Source organism: Arvicanthis niloticus, chromosome 6 (assembly GCF_011762505.2).
Source record: "Arvicanthis niloticus isolate mArvNil1 chromosome 6, mArvNil1.pat.X, whole genome shotgun sequence".
NCBI classification, from domain to species: Eukaryota; Metazoa; Chordata; class Mammalia; order Rodentia; family Muridae; genus Arvicanthis; species Arvicanthis niloticus.
The window spans coordinates 62,469,981-62,494,283 of NC_047663.1; the positions used below are offsets into that span (position 1 = coordinate 62,469,981).

A 24,303-nucleotide genomic window follows, 5' to 3' on the forward strand; every position below is an offset into this window, starting at 1 on the left:
AATGGACCAGAGGGCTAAAAGTTGATGCTCCACCATCATACAGGAATTTGGGGGCACTGTCTAACAGCCAGCGTGTCATTTCTATAGTTTTGGAAGCTGCTTGCCTGCACTTTCTACACATTCAGGTAATATTTATTCCTTCTCAGGTCTCTGGGGTGGAAGACTAGATAGTTATAGTTAATAAACAATTAAGCCTAAATTGTTTAGGATTTTAAGTTAGAAATGCAAGTTATAATAGAAATTAATTTAGGTACAGAACTCTGAACTCACCAATATAGGATAGATAACAGAATACTTTCTCCAAGGTTGCCAAAACATATAGACTGGACATTGTGAATGTGAATCTTACCTGGTAGTTTTCATAATTGTTATTGTATAACAATATGTTGTTGTATATTATGAAATTATGTTATTGTATAACAATTCTATAACTAAACTATAAAGGAGCCTTTTATTTGACCAAAAGGAGCCATTTATTTGAAATGTAGAGGAAAATCTCTTGTTCACTGTGTAAAAGCATTCACCTGTCAATAAAAGGCTGATTGGCCAGAGAGCTGAGCCAGGAGATTAGACGGGACATCTGACAGAGCGAGAGGAGGGGGATGCTGGGATAGAAACAGGTGGAAGATTGACCCCTGAACGCTGATGTATGCGGTAGCAAAACCTGAGGACCAGGTCATCAGCCCTGTGTCAGAACTTAGAATAGTGGGATGAGTAACTTATGAGCTAGTTAGGGAACAGTCACGGTTTGTGGCCTATGTATTTGTAAATATATTTGAGTCTCAGAGTTATCCTGGGAGCAGGGGCTGTGAGAAGAGACATGAGCGTGCACATGTGGGTAACTCCAGGGCTCAGAAAGGGATGTGGAGTACCTACTGACGCACCTCAAGGACATGGAGACCCCCCGAAGGTCGTGGCCACAGGAGTTGGCGGTTTCCCTTTGCACTTTTACCCTGTGTTTGTAGCCTGCGTCACCCCTGGGCTGTTGTTGCTCATAGCCTCCAGCACCACCCTCATGTCTGTGGTAGACCTGAGTGACCCCGGTGGGAAACAAGATACATGTCACACCATGGACCCAGGAGGGTTACAGTGGAAAGGCACACTATGCCAGGGACACCGCCTTACCTGAGTCCTGAGGTGCTAGTGACTTGTAACAGGAGTGGGAAGTGAGGGTTCTTGGGGGAGGGTGTTAGGAAAGGAGGAAGGGAAGAGGAGCCCATGATTTTCTTAAGAGCCCCCACTTTCTCTGTCAAGGACCTGTGGCCAGAGAAGGGCACCAGGAACCAAGATATTAACAAGCCCGGGGGAGGGAGAAAGCTAGCAAAACAGAAGACCGACTCGCCTGGTGAGCAGGTATATATTTAGAAATGAGTCCACTCTGAGATAATCAGGACTCTTTGCAAAGTTCCCCCATTTAGCATCTTATCTGTAGCCGTTCTCACTTGAGCATTTTAATCTTGCTTGTATTTCGGTGAGTTGCCCTGCCAGCACAGGTATTAACTCTTAGTGCCCCAGAGAAACCTGGGTAGGTGGCCACGGTGGTGAAGTACCCTGCCTTCTGGGGAACCATGGCATACCCAGTGTCTGTGCCTGGCCCCAAGCCTCTATCCCTTCACCCACATGGTCACTGTGGAGATGACCATTTGGCCCGACTTTGGAGCTCCCAAGCAGAAGAATGGCAGCAGCGGCCCAGGGAAGGCAGCCTGGGAGAAGCTGTGTAAGTGAGACCCATCGTTTACACTGTAGAAGGACACCTCCCCAGCCTGGAAGTCCAGGAAGATACCCATGTGGCTGGGAGGCTCCGTGAGAGTGACTGGAGTGGAATCGGGTAACAGGGACAGATGTTTCTTCCCCTTGGACAGCTGCACTACCCAGAAGCCATTTTCTGGGGACTTAAGCACCCTGTCCTTCCGGCTCACATTGTCCCTGCACACCCCCAAGGACCAGAGTGCATCCCCGGTGAGATTCATGCCCACTTCCCAGTAGTGCCTTCCAGAGGAAAAGCTCTTCTGCCCCACAGCGCAGGGGTAGGCCACGAACCGGTCCTTGCTGTAGGGGGCGCTGCCCTCTGGTGGTGGACTCAGGTACCGCCTCTGGCGACTCTCGTACAGGAGGAGATAGGGATATGCTGAGCTGGGGTCGGGCATCACATCCTCTGCAAAGGGTCCAGGTAGACAGACAAAAGTAGGGGTCATTCAAGGTGGACGGGCCAGAACCCTCAATATGGGTGGAGTAGGACACAGTGGCCAAATGGCTCTTTTCCACACCCAAAGGCCTCCCTTCCACCAGTCTCAGCTGGTTGGGGTTAGCTAAGGGTTCTACATTACAAATCCCTGTGGTATTGATGATGGTGAGTCACCAGGGCTAAATGGGGCAAACTTAATTCAGCAGTCAAACTTGGCAAGATGGTAAGTTTGGTTTAAGACGCTAATTTCTAGTTGGTAGCTCTGGTCCTGTGTGGCATCCGGGTAAGGCAGAGCGGTGCCCAGAGCACTGGGGTCCTCGGAGCCCTGGGGACCCTTACCTTGGAAACTTTTGAGCACTTCTATCTGTCCTGGAACTCTGCACACGGTCTTGATAGTCACAGGGAGGACCACCTCTGGGTACTGCACACTGAGGCTCTCCTTCCTCCAGGGAACACAGACTCATGTCCCCTCTGACTCTCCCTCCATGTGCTCTGCCTTCACCCACCTCCACCACTACCTCTATTGAGGGTGACAGTACCTGGTCAAGGTGTCCTTCACATCCTGCAAGCAACAGGGAGAAGAGTTCAGAGCTGGCCCTGCCTGTTGGTGTCAAAGCTACCTCTGTTGCCCGCTACTTTGGGACATGTGCTCAAGCTGGACAGTCCCTTCCCAGATAACTTCATGCTCTCCCTGGAATCTTCCCTCCCACTCGGCAGACCCTAAGCATTTCTTCAGTCTGTGGTCACAAGCCTGAGGTCTGGTCTGCGGAGAGGAGGCCAAGTCCTGGGAGACCAGCTCAGCACTTAGAGTAGTGGAGACAGACGGCAGGGCCCCTGCTAAGCAAGCACTCTACCACTGAGCCACACCTCCCTGTTCTGTATCCGATGCCTCCTCCCTTTAAGCAAGTAAACCCTGAATCAGAAGTCCTTCACATACCATGCTTGTCTGTGTGTGTGTGTGTGTGTGTGTGTGTGTGTGTATGTGTGTGTGTGATGATGCTGTTTATGAGTCTGGCCCAGAGGATGCTAACAACAGCCATCCCTAGCAGTTGACTATGGTGAGCTTGTACTTCCAATCCATCTAAGCTTTACTTTAATTCACAGAGCTTTACTCAAAGGCGGCTGGCTGCTCAGGCTTCTCTGGGGCAATATACATCACCAGCTTCACTGCTCCTGTGAGTGTTACTTGTGCACACCCGCAGATCACCTCGCAGTAGCTTTGATAGCCAAGATAGTTACTGGTGATAACACACAGCATAGATACAAGTTAGGGTGCATAGAACAAGGGGACAAAGAAAGGAGGCCCGGGAGCACAGTGGACATGGTTTGAGGAGGGAGAGGGGGCTGGGGGGTGACAGCCTAGGGTCCCTGGAGGTTTTCTAGAAGCCCAGAGTCTACAGACTTCTCAGTACCATTAACATCCTGGCCTAGAAAACGACAGGGGTCCACCTGCCTTGTCTAACTGTGTTAGGTTCCCAGCAACATTAGGTTGGAATTTAATTCCTAGTGTCACAGTATTGAAACGTCAGAGTGTGGCCCTTAAGAGATGATTAGAGGTCCACCATGGTGAAGGGAGATGAGAAAGAGTGCTGACGTGAGCCTGCCCTCATTCACTCTGGCAGGTATTGGCGGGCTGTCTGTCATATGAGGCCTTCAGCAGGAGCGGAACAGTTGGCAGTAGCATGCTCTGGGACCTCCAGAACTCTGGGCTAAAACCACTTTTTAAGAATGTATTTGTTCTCTCTCTCTCTCTCTCTCTCTCTCTCTCTCTCTCTCTCTCTCTCTCTCTCTTTGCCTCTCTCTCTCTCTCTGCCTCTCTCTCTCTCTCTCACTCGCTATTTCTGTGTGTGTGTACTGTGGATGGTGTGAGCTGGGCTGTTTGCTATGAGGCTGGGATAGGATGGGTCAGTGGCCTTCAAATATCAGCCCAGCCTTATCCTATTTGTCGGGCTGTATTTGTTCTGCAAGCTCCTGGGCTGAGTGCACATCCTCAGGCCACACCCACCAAGGACACAAATACCTCAGCATCCTCTGGCCTCACCTGCAACATCTGGAGGGGCTCTTGCTGGCTCCGCTCCTCCAGCTGCAACAGGATCAGGTCCAGGGACCGGCTTTGGTGGTCCAGGGAGGCCTTGCTCTCCTGCAGCTTCCCTAGGGTGTCCTCTTCCTCCTTCTTCAGGATCTGGAGGAGCCTCCGTTCTTCTTCCACCAGAAACAAAACTACCTTCTGGAACTCCTCCAGGATGCGTTCTCTCCGCTCTTTCACTCTCTCCTGTGGAAATGGAATGGGGATCCCAAACTGGCTATGAGATATGCCGGGAAAGGATGGATTTCCTCAGTGTTGGCACATAGCAATTCTGGATACTTGGTGACCTAGAATTCTTAGCAAAGTTGGAAACCAGGACTTTTGACAGAGATTCCCCAAACCATCCCTGTTACACCCTAACAGGCCCTGAGTAATGATACCCATACATTCAAATGTCCATGTGTCCTGGTGTCAGTGGCTTCAGAACAGGCAACCTCAAAGAAAGAAAGGTACGATTCATAAAAAGGACAGGGGGCTCCTAATAGCCAGGCTAAAAATGATATTGGAATTGAACTTACTTACCCATGTCCCTTAAGCTGTTGATCAAAATTAGTAAGAAATCAGAGTTTCAGAGACAACAAACTTCCCAAATAGGCCCCTCCATCCCTGCTTTCCCTTCTCCTTCCCTTTCCCTCACAGTCAGTCCCTCTCTCTCCCTCCCTCCGTCTCTTCGTTCCTCCTTCCTTTGTGTGTGTGTGCACGTGTGTGTGTCTGTGCGTGTGTGTGTGTGTGTGTGTGTGTGTGCGCGCGATGCACTTGTTTGTTTTCCTTTTCTTTTGAGATAGGCTTCTCCCCTATAGCTCTGAGTAGCTCGGAGCTGGTTATGTAGTCCAGGCTGACCTTGAGCTAACACAGATCTTGGGTTTGGCTCTTTAAGTTCTGGGATGACAAGCAAGCACTAACAAGCCACCCCTTGACCCAAGTAGGCCCTTTCCAGTGAGCAAGAGGAAGTCAATCCTTGCCCAACAGTACCACAAGATGATCCATGGTTAACCAACTAACCTGATCCCACTTTACAAGGAAGATAACTTTGAAATGAAAAGGACCAATCTGCAGCCTTTCTCAGTCTTTAAGATCAAAGGTACAGCCCACATTTATTTTATGGAAGCTTTGACTGGACTCTAGAATAAAGAAATAGAGCTATTTATGATCTGAATAAAAAGACTATTTTAAAGGGAGATGGAGAGAAGGCTTAGCAGTTAAGGGCTGTGATTGCTCTTCCAGAAGACTAGGGTTTGATTCCCAGCACCCATATATGCCTCACAATCTGTCCTAAACCATAGTTCCAGGTGATCTGACGCCCTCTTATGGCCTTGCTGAGCATTGCATACACATTGTTCATATATACAAACAGGCAAATACCAACACACATAAAATGAGGATAATTTTTAAATTATTGAATTTTAAATTATTAAATAGCTATGTCTGCCTGTAGACATAGCTATTGGGGAGGCTGAGGCAGAAGGATTACTTAAGCCCATGAGTTCAAGGGTAATCTGAATTTATGAACACCCGTCTACAAAAAAAATTTTTTTAATGTGTTATTTCATCCTCTGACAAACTTGAGGTGTTCTAGCAGGCTCCACCCGAGACTCACATTTAAAATCCTGCTTACCTGACTCGTGTAAGCTCAATTTGCAGGTCAGGCACCAAACCTGCAGAGCACAGAGACCTTTTTCTTCCTTGAAGCCTCCCACACAAAAGACACTGGAAGCCCTGAAAGGCACTTCCTGTCACAGATGAGGATGGGTATGGGCACCCACCTGCCACTCAGTTAAGTTCTGCTCCTCCTTGGCTTGCAGTGTTTCCGTCTTCATCATCTCCTCCCGTAGATATTTTATGTCCTCCTCCAACCTGAGCTGGACACACAAACAGAGGGTCAGCAGAGCCCATCTCTGCCCACATCTGGACTGTGGTCTCTGAGGCTGTACTCACCCTAGAGATCCTCCTACAGAGAGGATGGTCTAGCTTCCTATTCCAGTGGCTATGCCATGCCAAGGGCCCTGATCTGGAGCCCTTGAAGTGACCTTTCTTGCCCTGGGTTTTGGAGGTTAGCTCATGGTAATGTACACTGCATTGGTAGACTGTCGGTGCTGCTTGAACTTGCTGGCTATGGAAGCAGCATTGCTCCACCCCCACCCCCCACATTTATTTTACACCCAGGTGTGTTTGTTGAAAAGTGGCCTTGAAAGCCCCTTGTCCTGAGATTGGCTCATCCCCTAACTCTGATGTGACAGGTAAGAGTAAAAAGCAAACAGTAAAATAGCCCAAGAATAAAACTATTGTGTGCTTAGAAACAACTATAAGACAAGCCACTCCCAATAGACAGAGGTTACTATTGTTTATCCTGTGATGGAAAAATGCATCCAGTGTTAAAGAGAAGCCAGAATTTCAGTCATCAGAAGCATATCCACAGAGAGAGCTCAGTTAACCAAGTCAAGCCAAGCCAAGCCAAACTAAACCAAAACAAAAAACCCTCTGCAGCTGACTACCTCAGCTTCCCTAGTCAACGCTGCTGACCCCGATTTGTAAGGCCCCTATTTGACGATGCTGCCTTTTCTCTCTTGATCAGGTTCCTCCCTCAACTGCTGCTGCTGGACATTGTAAACTCAGTTAACTTTGCATCTACTGCTTGTATCTGCTACTTGCTATGTGTCCTTACTTTTGCTTGCCACTCATTAATAAACATGGCTACTATAGAACATCCTTGGGAACATGTGGATGAGTCGCACACCTATTTTGTTCTGGAGGCAAAGGATACCTCCTGTTGTGGCTGTCTCTAGACAGTCTCTCCCCCCTCCCCCATCTGTTAGTGCCAGTGCTTTTATTATGAAGTGAAGGTCTGCACTGAGGCCAACTTGCTTGAACTCCCACTTCCCCTCCGGGACTTGCAACCCCTGACCCCAGATTCACCTTATACTCTCTTGCAGCCTCATCCAGAGGCAACACCTTGTGCATCCGGTGCTCCTGGGCCTCCCTGCAGACCACACAAATGGGGCTCTGGTCATCCTGGCAGAACAGCTTAAGGGGTTCTTGGTGTACTTGGCACAGGTCTCGCTTCTGAAGCCCAGGGTGCTGGCGGGCCATCTCAGCCACCTTTGTCAGTAGGCGGTTGGGCCTCAGGTTCCTCTGAGGGGACATCTCCCTGCACTCGGGGCAGGGGAAGGAGCCCTTCTGCTTCTTCTTCCCTTTCTTGACCTTCCCCTTCTCCCAGCTCATCTGGATGCACTCTCTGCAGAAGTTGTGGCCACAGGCAGTCATCACAGGATCAGTAAAGTAATCGAGGCAGATGGAACACGTGGCCTCTTCTTGCAACCGTCTGGCAAGCTCCACAGCATCCATGGCTCCTAGGGAGAAACAAGGGGAAGGTTTCCACTGTAATGGCAAGCAGGATCACAGAATGGTGCCCTGGTCAAGTCTCCTGGGCCCCGGTACAGCATGTGTGCCTCCTTGAGATGAAGACAAAAGCTGGTGTCCAAATGTGGGATACAAAGACACTGACCAAATGCTAGACAGACCACTGAACCTCAGCTGCTAAGCTTGGACTCGGTGCCTGGGTCAGCTTAGCTATGAGCTCCCTTCTGTGCTGCCGTGTTTGTAGTCAAACCCTATGTCTGCCCTGAAGCCACATCTTCACCCCGAGTATCAGAATAATGTCTTTAACTCACCCCTGGTAAAACAAAGAAACTTAGAAAGGAATAGAGATCCTTTCAGTTAAGGTGCAATGCAGAAAAGGTTCAACAAACTACACAGATACAGGGTCTCCATACAGACACACGGACACACCAACACATACACACAAATACAGGGCCTACATGTAGACATGCAGACACATGTACATATACAAGCTTGCACACGAGTAAATATGTGCGTAACTACACATGAACACATCCACACAGAAAACACGGGCAAGCACACATACCATAGCAAGCACAGGCATGTGAACATGGATGCACTCTGAAGGCACATACAACACACATGTGCACAGGTACACATACACATTCAGTCCTCAAGTCTGAGTCCTGCTAACCCAGCAGTGGAGACTGAACTGCCCCCATCCTGCTTCCCAAGATTTGAGAGTTCAGAAATGAGGTCGACTTTCAGTGCTCCCCCATCTTGTTCTCTCTTTTGAATCCTGAAAGCCAAGGAAGGCATCTTCGGATATTCTGGAGTGGCTACCATGTTAATTTCATCTGAACTTTCTATGAGCAGAGCACAAGGCATTATCTCCTCCCGAACTAATCTCAAGAGCCTCACCACTGCCCACCTAGTCAGAACCAGGGCCAAAAGGGCGAGGTCGCCTGGCTTCCCTAGAGCAGAGACAGACATCAGAGCTCTTGGTCACTTAAGGTCTTTTGTCAATGAGGGCTCATCTGGGAGACCCATGTAGTCAGAGTGGTTCACGGTTTGAAGCTTATGGTTTGAAGTGTGACTTTTGTTGGGGACAGGATGGCTGGGTGAGACAGGAAGGTGCAGCGACCTAGGAGAGAAGGGTCCCCTAGAGTCTCCCCAGATGGTGCGGGAGCGAATTCTCTGGACGGTGAATACTCACAAGGAAGGAGCCTTGCACTGCGCCAGGTGCCAGGGCCAAGTGCGCCGCGTGGGGGAAAGGCTGGGTTTGTGCTACAGCACTGGGAGAGACCAGGAGCTGGGGCAGAGGGGCATTGTGGCGTCAACACACGCTGGCGGGTTGCCTGGCGGAGATGCCGCAGGGGCGGGGCTGAGGCTGCTACACCGAAGGGTGGAGGCCGGAGAAGAAGCGGGGGTGGGATGAGAGGGGAGTAGGGAGAAGGGGGTGGTGACAGAAATATGGTTTCGCTAGAGAGTTGAGGGACCAGTAGTTAGGGGAAAGAGATTAGGCGGGGACTTGGTGACTCGGGTGGGGACTGCAGGGAAAGTGTGATCGCGTTTGCATGGATTGAGGCCAGTAAAATGGTAAGGGGGCAATTTAGAAGTTAGGGACTGCAAGTTGGGAGGTGGTGATCCATGCCTTTAATTCCAGCACGCGGGAGGCAGAGGCCAGAGGGAGTTCCAGGACAGCCATGATTACACAGAGAAAGTCTTTAGACACTCCCCACCCTCGCACCCCCACCCCCGCACCCCCCACCCTGGGTCTGGAGTTGGAGACATAATGGGCTTTTAAACTTTTCAGCTGCATACTTACATTATACACACACCCTAGGAGTAATTTATGTAGTTAACACAGCCATTGATGAGTGACCCCACTATGTAGCAGAGGTTAAGTTTTCTGTGTTAACCTCACAGCCATATTCAGGCTATTCCCCTCAGCCCTCCACTAAGCAGTTCAGTTAACCATCTCAGGCTCCTCCCAGTTTGATTTCTGAGCAAGCCGGTTAGTCTCCACCCACGCCTGTCATCTCAGAACACCACCAGCTCTTTGTATGGGTCAGAAGTCATACAGTACTGGACAATATGAGAAATCAAGGCTGGTAACACCCAGAGAGTTAAAGTCCAGGGTAAAACATCCTCTTGATAAGAGAGGTTCCCTATTGCTTAGCACTCAGGCCGAGTCAACACAATAGCTGGACTTTCCTATCCTATAGGAATCCTCCAACACAGGATTCTCTGGGTGTGTCCTCTGAAAATACAAAGTTAACTTTAATAAAAGACAGTTCACTGGGCTCTTTCCCAGGGGAAAGGCCAGGAACTTTCAAAGCACGGGAATAGCTAAGCCGTTTTAAGGTCAGGTAAATCTGCCTCAAAACACAAGGTAATTAACAGAACTTGACTGGTAGCTGGAGTAGACAGTTGGCTACCACCCACCACACAAACACACTACAGTTGAGTATGTTTGCTGCTTGTAGATGCCAGGCTCCAACTTTCACTTGGCAAGGCCAGTCCCCTCTGCAACTATCAACCTTGTACTACAAAGGGTCAGGCCACCACGAATGTTAGGTGAAGGCGGGTTAGAACAGGATGAAACTGCAAACCAAAGAGTTCGATAGGCAAGGATCGGTGGCTAAGCCCGCTAGCCTGATCCCTGGGAAGCCACGTGGAGGCCCAGCCACTTGGTCTTCATCTCCGGAGGCGATAGGAGATCCAACAAGTCTCGGTTACAAACACTTTTTCTGACTCCGTGGGTGGCTCTGAAAAGAGCCGTTGGGTTCATGAGCAGTGCCTGTGGAGTCTTAAGCCCGTTCTCCGCGAATGCGCCGGGCCAACTGGATGTCTTTGGGCATGATGGTCACCCGCTTGGCGTGAATGGCGCACAGGTTCGTGTCCTCGAAGAGACCCACGAGGTACGACTCGCAGGCCTCCTGCAGAGCCATCACGGCCGAGCTCTGGAAGCGCAGATCGGTCTTGAAGTCCTGGGCGATCTCCCGCACCAGGCGCTGAAACGGCAGCTTGCGGATCAGCAGCTCGGTCGACTTCTGGTAGCGCCGGATCTCGCGCAGCGCCACCGTGCCAGGGTGGTAACGGTGCGGTTTCTTTACCCCGCCGGTGGCCGGGGCGCTCTTGCGTGCCACCTTCGTGGCTAGCTGCTTGCGCGGAGCCTTGCCGCCCGTCGACTTCCGCGCCGTCTGCTTGGTGCGTGCCATCTTCCTGAGCTGGCCTCCTCCCCTGCTCCTCAGGTGGAGAAGGTGGCGAGCAGCACGGCTTTTATAGACCCAGCCCCATTCCTATTGGCTACCCACCAGGTGGCGTTCTGGGATGCTGCACTCTGATTGGCCCGCTGGGGTCTCTGCTTTACACCCTGCCCCTTATATTCTCGCTGAGCCGTTTGGCCTCCAGAGCTGTTAGTTGAGGCGCGGTAGGAGGGCAGCGGGGATTGTGGAAAAGCTCACCTTGTTTTCTTGGAGCTAAGAAACACACACACACACACACACACACACACACACACACACACACACACACACACAGAGAGAGAGAGAGAGAGAGAGAGAGAGAGAGAGAGAGAGAGAGAGAGAGAGAGAGAGAGAGAGAGAGAGAGAGAGAACAACCTTGCCTCGACTCCCAAGAAGATTCTAGAATCTTTCTGCATGTCTCCTTTATATGGCAACCAGGCATAGTTTTCCTGAGTTCTGGAATACTAAAAAAAATCGACCTGGTTTTAAGGATGCCTCTGGGGGCGGCATGCACATGGGCGAGGGCTGGAGGGAGCTCAGCAGTTAAGCTTAATTCCAGGACTTGGGAGACCGAGGATGGTGGATATCTGTGTGTTTGAGGCTAGCCAGGGCTACATAATAAAGCACTATTAAAAAAAAAAAAACAAAAACAAAAACAAAACAAAAAAAAAAACCAGGAGGTGGGGGGAGGGTAGAAATAGAAAAAAATAAAGGAGAAAAATGAAAAACTAAGTTATTTGCTGGAAAAATGGAAAGAACTCAAGATCACAGTGTTAAGTAAACTAGATCCAGGAAGAAAAACATGGCATAGGTTCTCTAGCATGTAAGAAGCTAGATTTTTTTTAAAGCATAAAAATGGGGTTGGGGTGGGTATTTATGGAGAGAAAGGTGACCAGAAGGAAGAGGAAAAAGGGGAGAGCTGGTGTGTGTGTGTGTGTGTGTGTGTGTGTGTGTGAAGTTATCAAAATGAAACCCGTTACTAAGCATAGTTAACATGTTAATAAAAAATACTAAAAGAAATGACTCAAAGGATAGTGGTCCATGCTTATAACCTCAGCACTCGGTAGCTGAATCAGAAGGATAACAATTTTGAGGCTATCTTAGGGTACACTGAAATGTCCCTTTAGCAAACAAAATAAAACATCTTTAGGTCTGAAAAATAAAAAATAAAAAATGATTTCTGAAGCAAAGACTTTCAAGGAGGACATGGGCTGTATTCAAGAATCTCCCAAAGGTCACAATCTGGGCATCAAACATTAGTAATAAGGGTTACTTAGACCATGTTAGAGGATGAAAAAGAACAAGCACATAGTTTCAAAAACGTGAGTCCAGTAAAGGATAGAAACCAAAATGTGTTGCATCTTTACCGATTTAGTTAAAAAAACAAACAACGCACTGACAATCATGGTGTTTTGCTTCTAAACATGTATGTGTCGTTTAAGCAGACGCAAGTGAACGCCAAAGCAGGGAATCGGGAGCCCACGTCCAGCGGTGCAGTCGGGGGTAGGCGCTAGGCCAACCGGAGGACATGGGTTGTCCATTGGTAGTGCCCGGGAACCGGGGCGTCCCGGCCCGCGCCACTCTCTAATGACAGTTTATAGACATAGTTACAGGCGAAATGACTTCACTCTCAGAAAGAACTAACCGAACCTCTTGCTTCTGGGAATGCAGAACCCTGTGAGACACCAGGGACTTACTGTGTTTGAACTCCTGAGGGAGCCAGGGAGGAAGGAGCTGTCTTATAGTCTGTCATCCCGCGTCTCACGCAGCCAATGGGATCAGCCAGAGCTTTTGGATTGACCAATCGAAAAACGTCCTTGAGCAAGCCCGGTTCCGGAGCGGGAGAGGGCAAAGCGCGTCTCTTCTCCAGCACCCAAGGCCGAGGCGCCCATAAGAGGATGCGGAAAAGCTTTCTTACGCGACGCGGGAAACCTTCCCTACGCCCCTGCGCTCTCGCTCCCACACTCCCGCACCCCAAACCTCCGTAATGCCGAACTGCAGCCGCCACCGCGGAGGTTCCCTAGCTGGGCGCTGCACCTATGGGAGCCATTGCTATAATCAAGTCTGGGTGGGTTTTTTTCTTTCCTTTTTTGGTTTTTTGTTTGTTTGATTCCAACTAGACTGCGCTTGAGCTTCCCAGAGAAAAGTTGCACCATACAAGGCTGCATGCAACTGCAGAGCAGCGTCTCAAAATCTGAGGAATTTTTTTTTTTTTTTTCTGGAGCCTGTAGTTTCCTTTCTCTATTAAATTTCTCCCATTCATTATCCGATCATCACCTGTGCCTTGTGGGAAAGGATCAGATGAAGGTTTAGTGTTAGGGGTGGAAGATGGGGGTGGGGAGTTCAGCAGTGGGACAGCCTTGCCCGCTCAGCTCCGTGCTGCTTGCTATGGGAGGTCAATTTCTTTCCATCACCGGCTAGACAGGGAAGAAATTGTTTGTTTTAAATTAACTTAGCAAATATATGTTTAGCACTATGTGCAAGGCATAATCAACACGTGAGAGTGACAGTAGACATAAATGTGCCTCTGCACTCTTTGACGTCAATGTTAGCTAGTTGTGAGCTGGCCACAACATTGCAGGGTTTATCCCTAGGCAGGAATAGGGCGATTATGTCGGGAACTGAAAAGTGGGACAGCAGTAGAAATGCAGAGTACTGGAAGGGAAAGGAAGCGTGACTTTAGTTTTTTGTTTTGTTTTTGACAGCCATCCTAACAGGAGTGAGGTGAATCCTCACGATGGTCTCATTGCTCAGCGACTGTAACGATTTCTAAGATTGTGTGTCTTTCCTATTTCCTACAGAAATTCTTATTGGGGTCCTTTTGCTTCTTTAAAATTTGAGCTGTTTGCTATTGAATTACAGGGCTTTGCTGTCTTGGATATTAATTCTCTGATCAAATGTATGGTTAGAAAATGTTGTTCTCTATTTTGTGGGTTGCATTTTAATGGATCCAACTATCTCACTTCCATATGCATATTTTTTTGTTGAAGCAACTCAAGAATACTTAAAACAGGTATATTTTGTCTGTTTTTGAGTTGAATCATGGGTTTGTACTGGAATTGTCTACAGAGGGAGGAAAATGCCATGCGATCACGATGCCAGTGGGGACAACAGGCTGCCTTTAGCAGGGGGAATATGCAGTAGGTGCTGTAAACATGCAGCTTGGGGAAGAGGTGTGGATTTGTGGAAGTCGTGGGTTTGGTGGTATCACAAGAAAAGAGGGTCCCTCATGGTCAGCAGCCAGACCTGAGATGTGCAGCAAGGAGGCCTGAGACCCTTGCCTCCTAGACATCCATCTGGCTTTGCCACTCATCATATCAGGAAATTAGCTGTCTACACAGCCTGAGTCCAACTGGCCTGGCACTTGTTCTGAACCCCAGAGCTTAGCTTCAGGGACAGTATGGAAAAGTGCAGCCTCTATGGTCCTTGAACTACCTCCATTAACCTACTAGAGAAGCTGCCATGACTCTCCAGCTGACCCCTGCTGATTCTCCAGTTGATCTTCCTGGCTCTCCAGCCTCTCTTGAAAGAGTTATCTCTACTGAACATGCCTAGAGCTTTATGATGATTCTTGATCAACCTAGTACAACTATTTACCCTATAGTTGCATTACATTATTTACAAAGAGTCATGGTGGCATACTTTAAAACACTCAGGACATTTGTAGGTTATAAACACATACTCTGCCTTTGTATATGAGGATCCTGGGTACCCATAGATTTTGGTGCCTGCCCAGGCCGGGGGGGGGGGGGGGTGGGCAGAGAGGAGGTTCTGGAACCAATCCTGTGATGTCAAGAGACACTGAAATGTCTAGGTTCATCCACCTGACAAATGAAATCTTTTTTTTTTTAAGCCTATGTAGTATTGAACTGTGTATATAAATATTGGAGCTCTATTTGCTCCCTCATAGACATTTAGGTTAGTACCATGTTTAGCTATCTTAGCTTTCGGCAGTGCCACAGTGGGCATGTCAGTACATATGTCTCTTTCACATACTGATTTCATTTCGTCTGGATAGATGCCCAGGAGTAGGGGAGCTGGACCGTATATTAGGTCTATTTTTAATTTTGTTGAGGTGGGAGATTATTGGCCATGTGGGTGAGCTTGCAAGAAATGGCCCCACAGAACAGAGACTAAATGTGGGAAGCAGGTGCTGGAGAGAAGACCCAAACCCAGAAGAGGAACATGGGATGCTGCAGAGATAGATAGAGAACTCCCACACGATGCAAACACTGTCCAGAGTTAATTCCAAGATTGTCTCAAGCTGCATTCTTCTGGAACCTCCCTTCTTGTCTCCAATAAACAGCAGAGCATAGGGACACATGGAGAGTGGCTGAAATGATTCTAATACGGTCATGTGTTCAGAGAGGTCATGTGTTCAGAGACAGAGTGGGCCAGGAAAATACCTCCCCTCCCCCTCCATACCTCCACATAACAGCCTTGCAGGCTGAACTTGGCAAGGTTATTTGCCAAGGCCTGCTCAGAACTGCAGCAGGAGGATCAGGCCACACTTGCCTTTCCACATGGTCTCTAATGACAGCAGCTGTGGGACATGGGTTTCACCTTTTACCTGAGGTAGGCCAGTTTTATCCTAGAAAGAAAGCACTAGACTGCATCTCAGTTTTCTTTCCGTCTTTAGTGTTTACAGGCTTCTTTTGTCCACTCATGTCCCCCGCCGCCCGGCCCCCGTGTATGCATTGCACACATATGCATGTATGAATGTGAGTGCAAACATGCATGTGTGTCATCATGTGTGAAGGTCTGAGGACAATCTCAGGTATTATTCTCAACTTCCACCTTGTTAATTGGTGTCCATACCACAGCAGCTGGCCTGTGAGCTTCCAGTGATTCTCCTGTCTTCCTTGGAAGCACTGGAATTAGTCAAGTGCTAACCTGGCCCTGCATTACATGGGTTCTGGATTTGCTCAGGCCTTCAGACCTGTGTGGCAAGCTCTTGACTCACTGAGTCATCTCTCCAGCACCTGTTGCCTTTAGTCACCGTCTTAAAAACTTAGGTGAAACTCACAAGATATGGTGAGCCATTTTCATGTGTGCACTTGAGGGACACTTAGCACATTTCTTATGCCTTCTCCCATGACCACACCAGGAAGGTCCATACTTTCTCTCTTCTCCTTCAGCTCCTGTATCTATTGTCTCTGATGTTGCCTGTTCTGGACATGGAGGTTCATTCATCTTGTCCAGTCTCTTCATTGACTAATGCTCCATTATGAGAACAGCTTTGTATATCTATTTGTCAACTGATGAATATTTGGGTTTCCTCTGCCTTTTAGGTTTTATGAGTGATACCGTTCCTCCATCTGTATAGCGTATGTTATATTATATGCATACTCATTTTATTGGGTGTATACCTAGAAATGGATCATGGGGTACTTGAAGCCCATGAACATGCTCTTTTCAAGGTAGCTGCTATTGGTGCTTTACATTTCTGGAGACAGTAATCCAGATGACCAGATCTTAGATCACAGCTGCTCTAATTGGAACTTTCTGTAATTTTGTAGACACATTCAGAATCTGTGCTCTCTACCCACATATGCCTGGGCAATTTATGAGCTGCATCTTTACATTACATTTTATCTAATTGGAAATTAAATATTCCTTTTGGGTGGTGGTTGTGCATTTAACGGCAGCCTTAGAAGAGATGAGAAACTACCCTAGTACACCTCCCTCCATATGCCTCTATAACACCCTTAAATGATAACATTACCCAATTCCTAAAAAGTTTAACAGCCATTCAAGCGGTTAAGCAAGTACGATGACCTATAAACACAAACAAACTAAAACTAGAACCAGAGATTCTAACTTAAAAAACATAAGGAAAAGATCTCTGGAGGTCCAGCCCTCTGGCTTTGTTTGACTGAGACCACCCATTTGCAGATGTATAATCCATATGCAGTTTTTTGGACTATTGTATTGAGACTTACTGTTAAGGAAACTGCTTATCCTTAGGCAAGTGACTTTTCAAGACGCTGGAATTTTATAAGCAGATTTGTAGTTACTGACGGTGCCCGAGGAGCCCAGGCTTGAATAGATCCAGTTTTGTTTGGTAGAGTCTATATAAATTATATAATAAACATTATATAATTGTCTTGATGGCCTGTACTGTTAAATTTTAAATAGTGTACAGCAGTTAACAAGGAAAAGAGGCTCAATTCTGTGGCATTTAAAAGGATTTAAAAGTAACGCATTCAACCCCCTCTCCCTTTCCCACTTACATGCTCCTGTTGATTTACCTGGAACTCCGACCATTCTTCATGCTGCCTATGGAAGTCTCAATCGTCTCTAAAAACATTTACTTAGTGTGATATTTTCCTTTAAACTTTATGACAAATAGACACTGCTGTACTCTCATACCTAGTTTAACTAAAATGTGACAAATTATTTTATTCCCCAAGGTTAAGCTACTTAAATGGATCTGATTAACCAATTCCAAATGCCTGCAGGAACACCATGCTCACCCGTCATCCTACCACTAAGCAGGCTGAAGCAGCCTAGAGACTGGCTCCCCACCCCCACAAAAGAAAGCAGTAAACTCCAAAGTTGTAAATCGCCTTCTAACAGAACGTTTATATAAACAAGTAGACTTGAAATACCCAAATCTTCCCTCAGAAACCTTTGGAAACCCCAAGGCGTTATGATCCGAATTCAAATGGACTTCATGTTTTGGAAGATTTAAGCGTGTTAACTTACCGTTTCAGTAGAAACACTAGCACCTACCAACCAGAACCTTATGCTAATTTCTACAGAATAAAGTATTCCCTTAAATTCCAAACACGAACGTTAACTGAAACCTTGTGTCTGACTGACACCGGAGTGGCGGGGAGAAACTCGAACGTCTCCAACTGACCCCAGGCCACCCGCAGGATGAGGCCGTTGGTCTCCTGTGAGCTCCCCAGGCGCCGCACAGGAATGCATGGCAAAAGTCGGGAGACCTTGCCCGGCCAGTCACAGGTTCAGTGTACAGCACTTTCTAATGAGATTGTGGGTGGCTCTGAAAAGAGCCTTTGGTGTCCGTAAAGTTGCACTAACAACCAGTAGGGGCCTCACTTGCCCTTGGCCTTGTGGTGGCTCTCGGTCTTCTTGGGCAGCAACACGGCCTGGATGTTGGGCAGGACGCCGCCCTGAGCGATGGTCACGCGGCCCAGCAGCTTGTTGAGCTCCTCGTCGTTGCGGATGGCCAACTGTAGGTGGCGCGGGATAATTCGTGTCTTCTTATTGTCGCGGGCCGCATTGCCAGCCAGCTCCAAGATCTCGGCAGTTAGGTATTCCAGGACAGCCGCCAGGTACACCGGAGCACCGGCGCCCACCCGCTCGGAGTAATTACCCTTACGGAGGAGACGGTGCACACGGCCCACTGGGAACTGCAGGCCAGCTCGGGAAGAGCGAGACTTGGCCTTTGCACGAGCTTTGCCGCCCTGCTTGCCACGACCAGACATCTCCTACTGATGACAGAACGTACACTGAAAGAGAGAAAACCTGGCGAAAACGAATCCGTAAGCGCCAGCAAGCTCTTATATATGATCAGGAGGGAGGCTAGACTGCGCCTTCCTATTGGATACGAGTATAAACCAATCAGAAAAGAACGCGAAGCCCTCCTAATTTGCATATGCCTTACCCTGAGATGACGTAATGTAAAATTATATTCAATCAAAGGGAGTGATGCCTGATCCTTCATTTGAATACAAGGCTTACAAATACACTTGGTACTTAGACGTCCGCGTTTCTGCCACGCAACTAGACATTATGCCTGATCCGTCCAAGTCGGCTCCAGCCCCCAAAAAAGGCTCCAAAAAGGCGGTCACTAAGGCGCAGAAAAAGGAAGGCAAGAAACGCAAACGGGGCCGCAAGGAGAGCTACTCCATCTACGTTTACAAGGTGCTGAAGCAGGTGCATCCGGACACCGGCATCTCGTCCAAGGCCATGGGCATCATGAACTCGTTCGTCAACGACATCTTCGAGCGCATCGCCAGCGAGGCCTCCCGCCTGGCGCATTACAACAAGCGCTCGACCATCACGTCCCGCGAGGTGCAGACGGCCGTGCGCCTGCTGCTGCCCGGGGAGCTGGCCAAGCATGCCGTGTCCGAGGGCACCAAGGCAGTCACCAAGTACACCAGCTCAAAGTGAGGCGCGACGAGGGTGCCCTCAATTCAAAGGCTCTTTTCAGAGCCACCCATACAGTCGTTAAAAGGGTCTTGAACACAGTGTGGGTCACTGATGATTGCTAGGCGTTCCCTGACACTGGGTGCAGCCAAGTCAGATATTTGAGCTCGGAACGTGGCGGGTATGGCCGCTTTGCTCTTCCTAAGCGTATGGTGTGAAGGATAGCCTTGGGAGCAGGCAATGGGCGTGAGTCTCCTCCCCAAGCTTGGAGCTTCGGTGGGCGAGGTCACAGTGCAGTGACGTTCTGGATGTGTGCCCCCTTGGTGGTCTCTGAACCTGCGTTCCCTTTAGTACCTTTCCCATCCTTTTCTGGAATAGAGAGACATCTTTATCCCCCGAAAACGACCATTCCGATATATCATGTTAATAAATCCTGCACTAGCAGTATGCTGGAAACCGGGCGCGGGCAGGGGGAGGTGTGGCACACAGCAATACCAGTGTGCAGGAGCTAGGATGTAGCCTGCCTGAGCTGCCAGCTGCAGTTTCAGTGGTTAGGGGATGGGAGAGGTGGGAAAGAATTCCGTTGTTTTGAGCCAGAGTTGCTCCCCCAAAGCTCCGTTGTTTTCTGTGAAGCATTAGTAAAAGAATATTCTATACTCAGCATTTATTTTGAGAATGCCATTTTTATCGGGAACGTTTGGGCAGGAAATCTTACCTGTGGGAAAGAACATCACTTTCCTTGGTTTGGCTTATATTTATGAAAAGAGGATTCGTGATAATTATTTGAGACATTTGAGACATATCGAGAGTCGTAATGTCACCAGCAGGGAATACTGTGTAAATTTTATTTTATTTTATTTTATTTTATTTTACCAAGTTGTCAAAGGGAGGGAGCCCCTCTCATCTGGACTCCTGCTAATGGGCATTTGGGAGGAGGATATCTCTGCGGGAACTTCCTACAGTAGCTATGCCACCTTCTGCTTTCCAGCTTGGTCCACATAAAAGGGTTTTTGATAACGTCACGTGTTTTAAAGTTAGCATCTGAAGTATTTTTATCCTAAGTTCAAGTAACTGCAAAGATACAGATTACAAAGCAGGAATTTAAAAAAAAAATTTTAAAAACCATTCTTTAAAATACCTATTGCTTTACCAATTAACACCATAATCAGAAAAAAATAATTGTTAAAAAGATATTTCAGATTATTCTCTCTGAGAATGTCTGTCTTATTTTCCTTCAGCTTCAAATTCTGCTAACAGCAGTTATATGTATATTACATTTAGCTAACTGCTGCTTCCAGAATTGTCTATTCAAATTTAAACATGCCAACCAAGTTATCTCAGTATTAAAAAAAAAAAAAAAAAAAGACACAATGAGAATCATTTAAGAGAGGAACCATTTAGTTTTGGTAATTAGTGAAATTAGTCTTTAACTGTGGTTTGTTGGAGGAGGGGTTGGCTAGAGACCTGAACCTCAGACCTCAAGTATTAGCCAAGGTTCTTGACTGAGATGGAACCCAGTCCTCTTCTGTTCAACTGCTCAGATTATTATTTCAAACTCATTCCTAGGCACAAGCAGTCAGTGTGTGGTATACAGCATTGCTTTCATTTGACGTCTTTTACACAGACAGAAATAAGCACATAGTAAAGGAAGCCTTGTCATAACTGACTTATCGAATACACTGCTCCTTAGTTATGATAGAAAATATAAATCATGATCCATCATCAGAAGAGAGGCCTGTCAACAGTTCTTTCACATTCTCGCTCTGTCTCTTTCCGTGTCTCTGTCTTTCTGTGTGTGTCTCTTTTACACACACAGACACACAGAGAGAGACAGAGAGTGTATGTGTGTGTCAGAGTCAAGCAGTCATGTAAGCTTGACTGCACTCTATAGACCAGACTGGTGTGGAGTTTAGAGATCTCCCTTCTCTGCCTCCTGAGTGCTGTTATTAAAGGCATGCACCACCACTCTGTCAGTGATTTTAATGGTTTCAAAAATAGAGGTTTTGAAAGCCAGACATGGTGGCATCGTCCTGTAATGGCAGCAGTTGGGAGAAACTGAGGCAGGTGGAGCACTGTGCTCACGGCCAGTGTGGTCTGCATGTCAGGTTCCAGACTATCCAGAGCTACATAAGGAGACCCTGTCATCAAATAAAACACAAGCAGGATTTGCATTAAAAAAAGAATGTGTTCCTCTGTGAGCTGATGCCAAGAGACTGTCAAGGCCTCTGGGACTTTCCCTACTACAGAGCTGCATGGTCAGCCCCTGGCACCATCGACTCATTTTTTAATTTTGGCTATAAGTGGTTTTCCTGCATTTATGTGCACTGAATTTGTGCAGAAGAGGTGGTCATAGGAAGGCATCAGATCCCCTGGAACGAGTGTAACTGATGGTTGGTTGTAAAGCCATCATGTGGGTGCTCGGAACTGAACCAAGGTCTTTGGCAATAGTTATACGTATTCTTAACTCCATAACCAAGTATCCAATTTTAAAGGAGTATTTACAGCGGCTTCTTCTAGACCCAGTACAGTAAATACATATTTTTAATAAAATGGAACCTTTCCCTCCAGAACAAAGATGAGCCTAAACATTGTTTAGTACCAAGGTGGGGGGGGGGGGAGCAATGAGCAAATCCAGCACACAATTTCCAAGTACAGTTAACTCTCTAACAACACATGTAGAGCTGTCAGTAATGCAATGGATTTTTTTTTTTTTTTTTTTTTTTTTTTTTTTAAGAAAAGCTGGAAGTTCAGAATAAGCTGCCCAGGTGTATTACTTTGGCAGCCACAGCTCAGAATGAGGGAAGAGCTGTCCTTTTGTAGAATGTGAATATTAGGGAGTAGACAAATGTAGAAATTTGTCTCTGCTGTTGAGATTTTATACTATAGAAAACTGAGGTCAACTGTATACAAAAGCAATGTCTCTAGTTTCATGTTACAAGAGAAAAAAAGAATGGTTAGGTGAAATTGAAAAATTGGAGAATGTAAGGAGGGTACAACAGATATGAGAATCTACAATCCTAACAATTTGGACAATGCAAATGGCTGGTTCTCTGAACCTGAAAAACTTAATGTTAGTAAGGTTGGGGGGCAGGGATGAGGGATTTGCAGGCACACAGCCTGAAACAATGAGACGGTTATTCCCCACTCTCAACTAGATGCTCAAAACCAATTTGCTAATTATTAGGGAACCAACCAAGAATTTTGAGCGAGTGAAAAAAAAACTTGTCTCTTTAAGAAGGAATTACCAATAGAAAGACTCGCCTTTCCTGTATGAGACAGTAAGAGGTTAAATGTTGACAAATGAGTGGCTGCTGCTGCAGGTTGTGTGAGGAGGAGGACCGCCATTGTCACCAACGTGTAATCGTGTAATCGGAACCCGGGACAACTAGGAGTTCATGGAAGATGGGCTTCTCCGACATACAGTAATGAACCACTGATAGCTGAATTTTAGAGGAAGGATAGTTTGGACTCTTCTTGCAAACCTCATTCATTTAATGCAACCTACACTGACTACAACGTACATAGGTTTTTGTTGTTATTCTAAAGGTTCTATTTAATTTTAAAGGATGTTTCACCATTTACTAGAGTTCTGTTAATATATACACACATTTATATGATATATACTCTCATACACACGCACACATTGAGATGAAACAAAAGGACCTTTCATTGTTTAAATTCATCTGTGGATAAAATACCAGAATCTTCACCGGCGATTGTTGCTAACTTAGGTGAGGTTGGAGAACAGGAGCTGTGCATCCCCCAGTCAGGCATTTTGAACAGAATACAATAGACCTGCTTAAAGTGTTCTGGGCCAGATTTTAATCCTGACAAGGGGATAGAGCAAGATGGCTCCGAAAGCATCAGCGCTGAGAGCGCAGCAACCTGAGCCTCACAGAGCACTCTGCAGGGGGAGGGGAATGGAGAGGGTGGGAGGATGGAGAGAAATCTTATTGCTGACACAGCCCCCCTCCCTCCAACCGCGCAATGCATGCCAAATTTCCCCAGGAGCCACTCATTAAACTACATTCTCTGTGGCCAAAATTGAACCAGACAAATTTATTAATGTACCGTTATGAACAAGAGAGTCCCAAGGTCCAGTACGACCCCTCCCTTCCTCCCTCCCCCCATTCCAATGTTTATCAAGTGAATGACAATCTTCGGTAGCACGCTCTTTTTTTGAGTTTGGAAGGTGGCTCTGAAAAGAGCCTTTGGGTTGGGGGCGCTCTCGTCGCGCCTCACTTTGAGCTGGTGTACTTGGTGACTGCCTTGGTGCCCTCGGACACGGCATGCTTGGCCAGCTCCCCGGGCAGCAGCAGGCGCACGGCCGTCTGCACCTCGCGGGACGTGATGGTCGAGCGCTTGTTGTAATGCGCCAGGCGGGAGGCCTCGCTGGCGATGCGCTCGAAGATGTCGTTGACGAACGAGTTCATGATGCCCATGGCCTTGGACGAGATGCCGGTGTCCGGATGCACCTGCTTCAGCACCTTGTAAACGTAGATGGAGTAGCTCTCCTTGCGGCCCCGTTTGCGTTTCTTGCCATCCTTTTTCTGCGCCTTGGTGATGGCTTTCTTGGAGCCCTTCTTTGGGGCGGGAGTGGAGCGGGAAGGCTCCGGCATCCTGCTGCACTGGCTGCACCCAAACGAACAGGGATACGGTGAAGGCAGGGTTATTTGTCATCTTTATATTTAAATGAGGGCTCCAAAGTACTCTCATCTGATTGGACAAACATAAAATGTTGTGACTAGGTGACCCCGCTTCTGCTTTCCTATTGGACAATATCCCAACCAATCCGAAAGTACATTGGCTGAGCAAGCTCAGGTGTCTTATCTTTGTCTGAACCCTTTGTTTTAACATGAAGGATTTAGCGTCTCCCCCCCCAACTGTGGATCTGACTGTGAAGGAACAATGCAGCTGGGTTGGATCCTTGTTTAGCTAAATCGCTAGCCATTTCTTTGTTCACCCTCAGCTAATGAAGGAGAAGCTTGTTGCCTGCTTAGCGGAGGAAATGACAGCTTCCGACTTCCATTTGTTTCCATCCAGAGGAAACAAAAGGAAAGACATTTCTATGAGGATTCATGACCAAATTCCAACAGTTCATTGGGAAATCTGAAAACATACTAAGGTTGTTTCACTGGAACTGTGTGGCTGGGTAGACATTCATTTGGAGAAAGCTATGATTCTTGGGACTCCCATCATGTCTGGAGCTGAAGCTAGAGGCATAACGTTAACGATGGGTACCGTAATTACAGGACGCAGCAGGTTAGGGAAGCACTGGCTTGCTCGCTCCCGCGCACCATCCCCTGCCCCGCCCCGCCCCGCCCGCC

The 24,303-nt window shown here is 47.6% G+C and overlaps 5 protein-coding genes across 8 annotated transcripts; 1 reads left to right on the plus strand and 4 right to left on the minus strand.

The window, feature by feature from the left end:
• Positions 1-442: 442 nt before the first annotated feature.
• Trim17 (tripartite motif containing 17) lies at positions 443-17,647 on the minus strand. 4 transcript variants are annotated; one of them, XM_076937688.1, is made up of 8 exons: positions 17,567-17,647; positions 16,801-16,929; positions 7,185-7,618; positions 6,035-6,130; positions 4,227-4,457; positions 2,725-2,747; positions 2,525-2,628; positions 444-2,155 (listed from the first exon to the last, which is right to left on the minus strand). In XM_076937688.1, the coding sequence occupies exons 3-8, from the start codon at positions 7,611-7,613 to the stop codon at positions 1,605-1,607; spliced, it is 1,434 nt and encodes a 477-aa protein (XP_076793803.1). In that variant the 5' UTR covers positions 7,614-7,618; positions 16,801-16,929; positions 17,567-17,647; the 3' UTR covers positions 444-1,604. The 4 variants fall into 4 exon arrangements, with proteins under 4 accessions (XP_076793805.1, XP_076793803.1, XP_076793802.1 ...); XM_076937690.1 differs by lacking the exons at positions 16,801-16,929; positions 17,567-17,647 and adding an exon at positions 12,556-14,568 and having other exon boundaries at positions 443-2,155; XM_076937687.1 differs by lacking the exon at positions 17,567-17,647 and having other exon boundaries at positions 16,801-17,282.
• H3-4 (H3.4 histone, cluster member) lies at positions 9,044-11,513 on the minus strand. The gene has a single exon (XM_076937698.1). It carries the CDS (start codon positions 10,829-10,831, stop codon positions 10,421-10,423), a length of 411 nt encoding a protein of 136 aa, XP_076793813.1. The 5' UTR covers positions 10,832-11,513; the 3' UTR covers positions 9,044-10,420.
• On the minus strand, positions 17,424-18,312 carry H2ac25 (H2A clustered histone 25). The gene has a single exon (XM_034505600.2). The coding sequence runs from the start codon at positions 18,310-18,312 to the stop codon at positions 17,920-17,922; it is 393 nt and encodes a 130-aa protein (XP_034361491.1). The 3' UTR covers positions 17,424-17,919.
• A 223-nt stretch (positions 18,313-18,535) lies between these two features.
• Positions 18,536-19,648, plus strand: H2bc26 (H2B clustered histone 26). Its single transcript, XM_034505597.2, has one exon. It carries the CDS (start codon positions 18,536-18,538, stop codon positions 18,998-19,000), a length of 465 nt encoding a protein of 154 aa, XP_034361488.1. The 3' UTR covers positions 19,001-19,648.
• A 3,371-nt stretch (positions 19,649-23,019) lies between these two features.
• LOC117710800 (H2B.U histone 2) lies at positions 23,020-23,640 on the minus strand. The gene has a single exon (XM_034506027.2). The coding sequence runs from the start codon at positions 23,593-23,595 to the stop codon at positions 23,215-23,217; it is 381 nt and encodes a 126-aa protein (XP_034361918.1). The 5' UTR covers positions 23,596-23,640; the 3' UTR covers positions 23,020-23,214.
• Between the last annotated feature and the right edge of the window lie 663 nt (positions 23,641-24,303).